This window comes from Xiphias gladius, chromosome 10, assembly GCF_016859285.1.
Source record: "Xiphias gladius isolate SHS-SW01 ecotype Sanya breed wild chromosome 10, ASM1685928v1, whole genome shotgun sequence".
NCBI classification, from domain to species: Eukaryota; Metazoa; Chordata; class Actinopteri; order Istiophoriformes; family Xiphiidae; genus Xiphias; species Xiphias gladius.
The window spans coordinates 22,877,637-22,888,587 of record NC_053409.1 but is presented as its reverse complement, the minus strand read 5'-3'; the positions used below and the strand labels follow the sequence as shown (position 1 = coordinate 22,888,587).

Sequence of the window (10,951 nt, the reverse complement as noted above, 5' to 3'; positions counted from 1 at the left end):
CAATGTGAGGAGGGCCTTGAAACGGCATTTGAACCTTCATGAAGGGAAATAAAATTGTCAGGACATATAATTATAGAGTTACCAATAAATAAAATGTGAAAAATCATTGGGCGGTTTTTCTAAAATCCTGGCTAGAGCTCTGCTTGTGATATCATTAGTGCCCTATGACAGGATTTTAGCTGTATTGAAATTAGATGTAGTTTGAGTAGTTACATTTAAAGTTGTTGCATTATCCAAATGTCCACACATTTTCTCTATTCACAATATCGCCACTGGACTAGATTTTTACTGGCTCTCCTCACTATAGGACTGATAGATGGCAGGTAAAACAGGTGTAACCACAGAATTTGTTTTTAAATGCTGATCAGATGTAGCAAACAATTTTCAGCAAAAAAACGTGTAAATAACTTTACATTAACTACCTCAAATCCAAAGACAGAAACAAAAATAACTAAAACTAGAAGCTTGTTTATTTAAATTACCACCTCAATGTTTTATACATTTTTCTTTGCTAACAAAAGGGAGACGAAGGAAAAAAAGAGCTGAATAAAGCCAGGAGTTTTACCAACTTGGAACCAAATGCAAAATGGAACAAGTTATCAGAAACCAACCCTAAGTGCAAACATGAAAACTCGCTGTAAACAAAGACTTACCACAGTCAGCCATGGAGGAAAACACACACAAACACACCCCCCAAAAAAAGTTTTACAACCAAACATACAGTGAGCAAGAAACACAAAATATTCTTTATTAAATATACAAAATTTGTGAAACAGAATTGCATCACGACTTGTAAACTTTCCAATCTTACATACTACCTTAAGCACATTCCACCAGCTACACAATCAAGGACAAAATACAATCAGTTTAAACTTAAATAAAAAAAACTTTTTTAAATGGAAGACATGGAAGAGGACGCTTATTCTTGCGCTTCATGAGTGCCGAGTCACATTTGATATGTCTCTACAGTCATCTATGCTCTTGGTATTGCAGTCGCACAGCAGGACTGCGATGACAAGACGGTTTTGGATCCTTCCGTATGCTTCAAGCTCACTGGCTAGTCGTGGTGGTGGTGGTGGTGGTGGTGGTGGTGTCAAAGTAGGCCAGGTGCTTAAGTCACAGAGCGATCAGAAAGTGCAGTACGGTGTGAAGTAGGTCTAACTATACCGATATCAGACAGACGGGTACAGTAGAGTTATGTTCTGATGGTTAAGTAGTGCAAGGACATCCACAAATGCTGTTAAAAGTGGCATCATATCAGAATACTTTATGGTGTATCAATCTGCTCCATAGATTAAGTTTCAAGGCTTTTTATTATTTTATTTTTTTTTTGGCATTTCACAGGAAATCACTGTTGCTGCTCATTTTCTACTGGTATGCATACAATTTATTTTTGTGCAGTGATCTAAAACGATATCATAACAAAGCGTCAGAAGAAGTGAAAAAATAAAAAAAAAGAAGAAGAAGAAGAAGAAGAACATTTTTTTTTTTTCGGCGAACAGATGGCTTTTCTTTTTCAAAACCTGCCCCAGGCCCCAACAGGTAAAATGAAGTGCTCGATTTTTAATGAACGTCGAAACAAAACAAAAATAAGGCAGCATTTGGCATTTCCACACGGCATATATATGCTGTAAAATGCAGTATATACAGTATCCCTTTATAACACCTGAAAGCAGTAGTGCTATGCTTGTCTGAGCAGAAGCGGATGTGACACGCACAGACGCCGAGGGAGCGGGAGTCAAGTACCAGCATGTCGCAGGCATCTTCTCAATGCGGTGGAGTCGTGTCGATAACGCACACGCGGGACAGCAGACGCATGAGATCGGGGCAGCGGTGATGGCCGATCTTGGTACCGTTTCGGATACGGAGTGATACTGTCTTCACCTGATAACACAGCGACCCATACAACAAAAACGGTTAGCTTATGCGGCTGAGCATTATGGGTAATCTCAAGACATGCCCGTGGAACAGAAAGAAGAGAAAGGAGAGGGGAGAAGAGGAAGGAACGAGCAAAGGATAAACAGCACTTACCGTGCGTGGGAAATAAAACCATTCACTCGCTGGCTAAGAACACTTTTGAACATTCATCAGCTACAGTCAGTTCCCAGTAATGTGCATGTGACGCGGCGGAACTCTCACACCGCGCATTTGGTTTGTAGTTTCAAAAACTAGTCAGAGCACTCGATACTCATCAAGGAACATCTGCAGAGTGTCAATCCAAAACAACATGTGTAGACATGTGTATATATATATATCTGGAAAAAGTGACACCAGTCACATCATTACAGAAAATACATGAGAAACATATTGATGGTTTTGCACGTTTTACTCACGAAACAGAAACCGCGTACGCTCGACACTCAGGCTGAGTATTTTCTAAAGCAAAATTTAAGAAGAACCTGAAATGATTAGTCGATTGAGTGATCTTCAGAAAATGATTACAATGAAGGGACTTGTTGTATCATTTTAAGTCAAATTTCTTTGGGTTATGAACTGTAGGGTTTTTTGAAATTTCATAGACTAAATGGATGAAATGCTGCACTGACATAAACGGACACCAATGGCTGCCCCGAAAGAAGGTAAATCCATCTAAAAACCGACGGCACGCTATGGAAAAGGCCAGTATTGATCTGACAATTTGTGATTATTGGACTAAAACATGCAAAACCACCAGCGTGGCTCCTTTCCCGACAGACTTGCAACCCTTTAGAAGAAGTGTATACTTTGTTATGGATTGAAACCCTACAGTTTCTCTCTTTTGTGATAAGGTGATAGAAGTGACGTGTGAGGTGAAAAGGAGGAATCAGTGTTTCTACAATCAGGACCCCAACGTGGAAGCATCTGGGTTTTAAACCCACTGGGCTCACTCCTCTGAGGGCTTAAAACCAACTGGCTGTGTGAACCTGAAAACAACCTGAGGACCCGCTACATTCAGAACCACCCGAACCAAACCTTTTGACGAGAACGCGTTTCAGTACAGTAAAGCATGCCGACCGGAAAACATCGCCTCGACGTCTCTCAAGTGCCTAAATATTTGTATCAAAAAGGACGGCATAGCAGTGAAAAGACTAAAGCGCTGTTGTGGAGGTAAGAGTGAACAGATGAGGACTGAACTGCAAACCCCTTCCGCCCCCTTCGTCACTTGAACTTGGAGCGCACTTGCAGGAGAGTGGGCTTCTGCTCCATGATGCGCACCAGCAGCGTGTCAATGTAGTCCTCCAGATCTCTGACCTGCGGCTTCAGCTTCTTCAGCTCCACCTCCCGCTTGGCCAGCAAAACTCTCTGGCGCTCGGACTCGGCCTTCTGCCTCTCCAGCTCCGCCTCCCGCTGCACCACCAGGGCGACCAGTTCGCTGTGGGTCAGGTGGTAGTAGGAGCCCGCACCCTCTGTCAGAGACTGGACGGACAGGTGGCGGGGAGAAAGAAAGCAGAGACAAATTAAAAGAAGAGTGTGACGTCTTCCGTTTCCTGTTGATGAAGTTTAGGTTTGTCTAGGTGGAGCCACTTGTTTGTTCAGCCATGAGTGCAGTCACTGCTTGTGCTAATTAGGTCAGTTTATTCTCAATAAACCAGAAATTTAGGGGGGGAAAAAAAGCAAAAACACACTTTTCTGTGCACCAGAGGATTTATCCCGAGACAAAAGACCACTTCAGCACTGAGTGTTGAATACAGAAAATGCAACATCCTTTATGAATTGGATTTCCATTTAATCAGTGTTTGAATGTTGTGTTAAATTAAATTAAATTAAAATTAAATCAAAGGGATCTGTGTTTTCTATAATGACAGAGAAAAAAAATTACACTCTAAATGAATGTCTACCAGAGACAGATTTTAATGTCCCCATTACATAAAATATAAATTGGATGAATTCTTTCAATATAAACAATAATGTATTTCATTAATCTCTTGCTCCTTATGACAATAATAGCCATACATATTGTCTCAAACAGTTGCCAGTGATGCAGGGAACATTTACATTTTCATTTATCAAACATTAATTATACGTACACTAAAGCACAATTATTAAACTGTAAGTTATGAGAGTAAAGCCTTTTAACAATAAAACAAACAAAAAAACCAAATATTTACATTTTCATGAAGATACAACTGATTTTTTTTCACATTAATGGTTCGTTGTAACAATTGCCTATAATTATATACAGATTTTCTTTTTAAATGTGCCACTTTTTTCATTCACTACTCCCATTATTAGGTTGTACCCTCCTCTGTTTTAATGCAGCTGCAAATTGATATGTCAATATTGATATATTGTTGAGCCCTACCACTAAAACAAGTGGGAATTTGTGTCAGCAGTGAAGACGAGTGACTTTAACATTTATCAGTCATACAGATCACATAAATCTAAACACAAGTTATGACTACTGACCCTAAAATACGAATGAATATTGCATTGCACTGTTATTCACATGATTATAATGCAGGTATACTGCACCTTCTTCCTGTCTGTCTCCTGCTCGCTGAGCTGGCTGCTCCTTCCCGGGTGGATGGTGGACTTGAGCTTCTCCAGCCCGGTAGCCAGCACTGACCGGCCCTCAGTCCGCTTCTCCTCAGCCAGCATGGCAGTGGTCAGGGGCTTCACTGGGTGGGGGCTGGAAAGGACAATGACCAGAAATACGCACATTACATACAGTCAGGTCTTCCACTTGATACAGCGGCGTCACCTGTGTGGAGGTTTTAGATTTATACTTCCGAGTGATGTAAGGGACCCAATCTGGTTGCCACACTGGAGGTCTACAGGTCTTGGACATCTGTGGCTAAAAGCAGCTACTCGTCTCGCCGCATTGTACATCATGGCCATTGGCCGTGTATGAAATGATCGTACAAAATTAAACTGATGAAGAGGAACTGAATTTGGTGAATAAAGAGTTGACATCCCTTTTTCCTTCCGCTGGCCACTGACACAGTTTTGGGCTAAATATAGCTAAACATGCTTGTGACTGTAGGTGATACTTAAGGTTTTTTTAATTTATGTAGTATATAATGTTTTAATATCAGTGATAAAAGACTATTAACTCAAGGTTCAATTTCTGGCTTTTTCTGGAGCTTTCAGCCGTATCTCATGGCCTACAGATGATTAAAATGGATATGAAATAAAGAAAAATGTATTTCTGCTATACAAGATGATTAAAAAGGATAAAGAATAAAGAAAATATATTTTTATTACATCAAATTATGTGAGCTTTTTCTTCTTTTCTCAAATGTCTGCTTCTTTTTTCTGAAATACTGGAGTCTTTCACTTGTTCAGACCTAAAAAGCCTTCAAATTAAATCAAGTGAGAAGGAACATATCACTTTTCAGTTAAAGTGAGTGAGTCCTAATGTGTACACTGGGGTCACAAGCAGACATTGTTCTAGTTTACACGGGGTCGCAAGCTAAAAAGGTTACAATTGAGCTTTTATTCTGAAAATCGCACACAACACAACCCCAGTTTCCTTTGGAAAACTTGGGATGTGAAGACAGACAAAAGACAAAAGGCTAAAAAGATGCCACTGCCTTGCTGTTTAATTACATCGTTTGCCCGCTGGTCATTTAGCTGCCAAACACCGATAGACCAGCTCTGTGTTCAGGTCAACTTGAAGGATATTCTCAAACTACAACATTACAATAACACAGGAAAGACATGCATTTATAAGGAAATATATCGTATCAAACCTCCTTCTCATTTACTTACTGCACTGACTTGCATTCACGCAAGCACAGTCTTTGTCGCACGTGTCTTTCTTTGGCCCAGGTATTACAGGTTTACCCATTATTTTAGCACACCAGATCGTCCTGTGGACCTCCAGGATGACACACCAGACATGGATGCTAAAGATCGACCCTTTTAAATTCCCGGGAACTCTTCATTTTAGTGATCAAGAGTGAAGGAGGTTAGACAGGTGTAAGACTCCTCATTAAAGAAAATACTGGTGAAAATTGAAATTAAATGAGCTCAAAACTGAAAGACTTAATTGCATGCATCGGTGCAATCAAACATGTAGAATTGTGTGTTATTACCCCGAGGTGAAAAGGAAATGCTATCAGTGACACAACAACACCTTTTTTGCCTTGTATGAAGCCTGGTTTCTGGTTGAGATTTTGGCAAATGAGTTTGGCTGTGCGAGAACACATTGGCTGGCCCTGTGGGAAGGGGGGAGGCGTGTGTGTGTGTGTGTGTGTGTGTGTATGTGTATGAGTGTGTGCGTCTTGGGAGGGAGGGGGTGTTTGGTAGGAATCGGGGCAAAATAATAACTGCTAATTGGCCTGAGGCTCTGTTTCCCCTCCTGTTATCACAGAGCCAGGACACACACAAGACACCTGCAGAGGAGTCCTGTTAACACCAGTGTGTGTGTGTGTGTGTGTGTGTGTGTGTGTGTGTGTGTGTGTGTGTGTGTGTGTCTTAACATGGTGATAAAAAAAGAAGGAGCGGCAGAAGCAGAGCAGCAGAGGGAGGTTGAAGGGACGACAGGATAGAAATTTCTGGAAGTTGGATAAAGTGCTTCCCCTCCACCTTTTCACCGAGGACTGAGCATGTGCAACCTCACCTGTTCTGCTGATTGGCTGCCTGCTGCTGCTGCGTCTCCTCAGGCTTTGGCACAGCAGCTCGTGCCGTGCCGGATGGTGACCTCGCCGAAGCGGTGGCAAGGGCAGGGAAGGAACAGAGCGCTACAGGGGAGCTACTAATTTCAGGAGTTAGAAAAGGAGCAAAGGAGGTGAGACAAGAGAGATCGGGGCCTGGCTGAGCCGAGGACAACTCCTGTATTGCACCGGGATCACTCCCAAAAGAGGGCAGGAGGAGTTCGTCAAAGGCGGGCGTCAGTGTGCCCTCAGACTGGGAGCGGTGTAGCGACTGGGCCTGAGGGCATTTTGAGAACACGTCATCCACACCTCTTGCGCTGAGCCTCTTAGGATCACAGCTCGTGTAAAAGTCTGTTAGTGTTGCAGGGAGAACTTGTAGACCAAAATCATTCCCTATCATGAAATCTGTCTCCAGAGTTGCCGTCTTAGCATCGGTCTGACAGGAGGATTCTTCAACTCTGCCAGCTCGGTTGATTTCTCTCTTAGATAGCTTGGATGCACTAGTGGAATCTTCTAAGCCCACAGCGGCATCAGCAGTCGTCTGAATCTCACTCAGCTCAACGCAGAGCGTTGAGTTCGCAGAGTGTAGCGTCGCGTCTGGCTCTGAGACCATGGAGCACTTGGAGGACGGGTGAGACTCACAGGTTTGGTAATCCTGCGAGTCGGTGCTGACATAAAGGCTTTGAAGAAAGCTGCTGGAGCTCTGATCAGACATCCGAGTGTGCAGTAGTGTGTTGTCTAGGTCTTGCCCAGGAGGGGTATTAAGTAAATCTCCAAAAGCCCCAAATGGTTCTAGAGAACACTGGCTAGCATCCTGTCCTCCTACACTAGTGCTCCCAAAGGGTGAGGCCCACGAACTCTGCCTCATCTCAGGGGAGGAGGTTATGATGTATAAGGATGGGAGTGTGGAGGAGAGTTCATCATCTAGAGTCGCAAGACTCTTAACATCTGTACTGTTATTTACAGAGCTATCATTGAACTCCTTAGAAAAGTCCACTATAGAGCTGTTTAGTTCATTTATGCCTTTCTCTCTACTTTCATCGTCGGACTGTGAAGAGATGTTGGATTTGGGTTGTAGTTCAGACAGGTTTGGCAACAGGTCAGGGTACATGACATTAGAAATGTTTAGTGTCTGAACATCTGCACCTTCAGTTTCCATCTCTCTTGCAGTGATCATCAGCTGCTGATGTACCGGGGACTGTGGTGCCAAAGACCCCCCCAAATCATTTGAATCTACCCTTTCATCGCTGTCCTGCTGCTTACTAACCGTTTGCTGGGCTACATCAAGTGAAGACTGATCATTTGGCCTGTCAGTAATGTCAGATTTTTCAGATTTTGAGGGCTTTGAAATTTGAGCCTCACCTGACTCAGAGGATTTCTCAAAGCCCAGGATGTCGCTTTCAAACTTCTGTGCCTCGGCTTCCCCGGAGGAGGATGCAGAAAATTTGTCTGAATAAGAAGAAACACAGGAGAGGAAATCCTCTTCTGCTGAACCAGGATCTGGGGAGCTGCTGTTGAGCTGTGTAGATGAAGTGTGACACGGGGCTTGGTGCATATTAGTGTTGGTTATATCATTTGTATTAGTAGTACTGTTAGCTTGATTAGTTTCAGTGCAAGCATCAAGTTTTGGTGAGTCTGCAGATGTATATAAAGTTATGCTGTCATTCTCAAAGCTCCTGTGTTCTGGGATTGTTTCAAGGAATTGTGCGAATGCGTCAAGGTGATGTGTGTTAGTGTTGGTCACCAGACTGGTGGCTTTATGAGCTTCGGATAAGAATTTTCTGCAAGGTTGACGATGTAGTGCGTCATTCACATTTGTGTTCTGGTCAGCATCTGTTGTGGGTAGTGACGTTCCTTTATTATTGCAGTGTTCTTGTGGATAGTCACTGGGTGTGTTTTGCTGTGTTTTGCAATCTGTGGTCAGATCCTCGGGAGACTGCAGCCTGCCAGCTGCAAATGCTTCAAAGGATTCGTCCCACTCTAAATCCGGCTCCAGCTCCCCAGCAGACATAAAAGGGTTGGACGACTTCTCGCTTAAAGGTTTCTCCCTTTCGATGGCAGCAGGAGGATGCTGTTGTTTCTCAACTTTGGCCATCAGGTCAATCTTCGCATCTGTGCCAATGATGGAGTCCTGTGTGGTCGGGTTGTCGTGGGCAACAATGGGGTTAGGGTTACTCGCCTGCGGAAAGAGCTGAGCTATGGGGGGCCGGGAACTGGAGAGATAGGGCAAAGGAGGCAGCAATGGTTTTAGGGGATGAATGGTTAGCATGTCCTCATAGAAAGGGTTGTGCTGGAGGAGAGAGAAGAAAGGGTTGCAGGGGGATATGGGAGGTGGTGTGGTCTGTGAGTGGCAGAAGGGGTTAGTGTGATGCAGTGGAGAAACCAGAGAGGCAGGATGTACAGGGGGACCGGAGGTGTGGTGACTAGAAGGGAGGGGTGGTGGGTGGGGATCAGTGCTGGGCTTTAGTTTAGGTGACACCACCAGGCTGTGAAAGGAAGGGCACACAGTCCTCTTGATTAGTGAGGATTGTTCACACGGCTGCGCTTAAGGGCTGCAGTAGATTTTCTGTCTCAAATCACATCTTATCATTGTATATTTATTTATATATTATCATTCAAAATGTACAGTCCTTTTTTACTCCCTTAAACCCTGTTTTAATTCATCCCTGGCAGTTTTGTTGCTTAAAGTAGAGGTTATATTGTCGTTTCATTATCCATTAAACACCTTTAAATATTCACTGATTGATTTTTTGTGCCAAGCTGTGAACACAACACATACATCTTATCCAGTTGTTATGGTGAACATGATGCGAAGGAGTTGCCAATTTACACACGGAGCGACATTAGCATTCATCATGTTTCTTTCGACCTGATGAATATAGGTCTATTATTCACTCTTCTTTTAACTCCCTTTTCTCTCTCCAGCAACTCCTAAAGATGATATCTTTCTCTCTAGCTGCTAAATGCTCCTTTATGTTCAACATCTGGTCACTCTGTCTATTGTTTGCTGCTGGGCAGGTAGCGCACAGTGGATTTATCAGAGCTTTTCAGCTGAAAATAGCAGTCTGCTGCCACTCGACACGGAAAAAAAAAAAAAGTCGAGCTGCAGGCCATAAAACCAAAACAACGAGCTGAAAGATGCTAAAATGCTCTGTATGGCTGATTAGAACTGAAGAGTGAGGGATTATTTTGCTGCGGGTTTGTCACTACTAGTGATCCCTTTTCACATTACAGGTTGTCATTTAATTGATTGTTGATATAAAAATCTTGACAAGTGCAGCTTTAAAGCCACTATGTATAGAATTGGAAAATTGTAGACTTTAGTGCCCTCCAGTGGTAGCCTCTAAAAGGACACTGTGGCAGACAGAAATGCTTGCCAAAATCCCCCACAGATCCAATCTGGGATTACTGAGATGAATGGGTTGAAATCAACAGATAAGCCCACCAGTTTTTTTTTTTTATATATTTTTTCCACAAAATAAAACATACTCTCAGAGTAATTGAAAAAAAATGTTATAAACACATGAAAATTCTTCAGATGGTGGCTTTAAATGTAACTGCAGCTATGCAAACAGTGACAACTAAAATTTCTATTGATCGTTGAAGTCGGTCATACATGGTTTTCATAACTTCCAACACTCAAAACAATATGCGCCCTAGACATCCATTTCTTTGCCTCACCTGTGTTTTCCTTGGCCCATGATGTAATATTTTGCAAGAAAAGTCGATGCAGCCGGGTGCAGTGATTACTTAGTGCTGCCGGTGCCAACTTGGCGCTCTTCCCTCGTAAGGATCTAAAAGCATGCGGGTTATGTAGGCTATGAAAATGTATAGAGCTGGCAGGAAGGCAGTGAGTGTACCATGGTCCGGAGTAGCTGACCTCGCTTCAATCAGCAGGTGCTTATCAGTCCAATAGTTTGTTTACACTCAGTGTATGACAATATTGTGACACTGTGCTTGTTTTTTTGTTTTTGTTTTTTTTGAGTGGGGGTGGGACTCTCTTAAGTAAATTGATAAAAATAAAAATTAAAAATAAATTTCTTAAGAGTTTTTGGAAACCTGAATTAAAGATTAATCTTATATAAGACTCCAATACAAAGTGCAGGAGCTTTGCACTCACAACAGGAAGCAGTACAAGAGAAGGTACAGCACAGCAGGTGAAAACTCGCAAATAAATTACCCACTTAGGAATGTGCTTGTGTCAGAAGTAGAAATAAAATGAGATGGGTGTCCCCCCCCCTCCCTTCCACCCTCGCACACAGTAGAAGTGCATAGACAAACCCCACAGTTACACACACACACACACACACACACACACACACACACACACACACACGTATACACAAAACCTTTAAGAGAACAAGGATTGTTCC

At 42.7% G+C, this 10,951-nt stretch overlaps 1 protein-coding gene across 2 annotated transcripts in view; it reads right to left on the bottom strand.

The window, feature by feature from the left end:
- Positions 1–718: 718 nt before the first annotated feature.
- The window catches only part of rab11fip5a (RAB11 family interacting protein 5a (class I)), a 32,827-nt gene continuing 22,594 nt past the window's right edge, over positions 719–10,951 (bottom strand). The window contains exons 4-6 of one of the 2 annotated variants that reach the window (XM_040137056.1): positions 6,545–9,064; positions 4,453–4,609; positions 719–3,396 (exon numbers count right to left, since the gene is read on the bottom strand). In XM_040137056.1, the coding sequence (XP_039992990.1) occupies positions 3,139–3,396; positions 4,453–4,609; positions 6,545–9,064 (2,935 nt within the window). In that variant the 3' untranslated portion in view covers positions 719–3,138. The remainder of the gene's footprint in view (positions 3,397–4,452; positions 4,610–6,544; positions 9,065–10,951) is intronic. The other variant, XM_040137057.1, reaches the window with a different exon arrangement.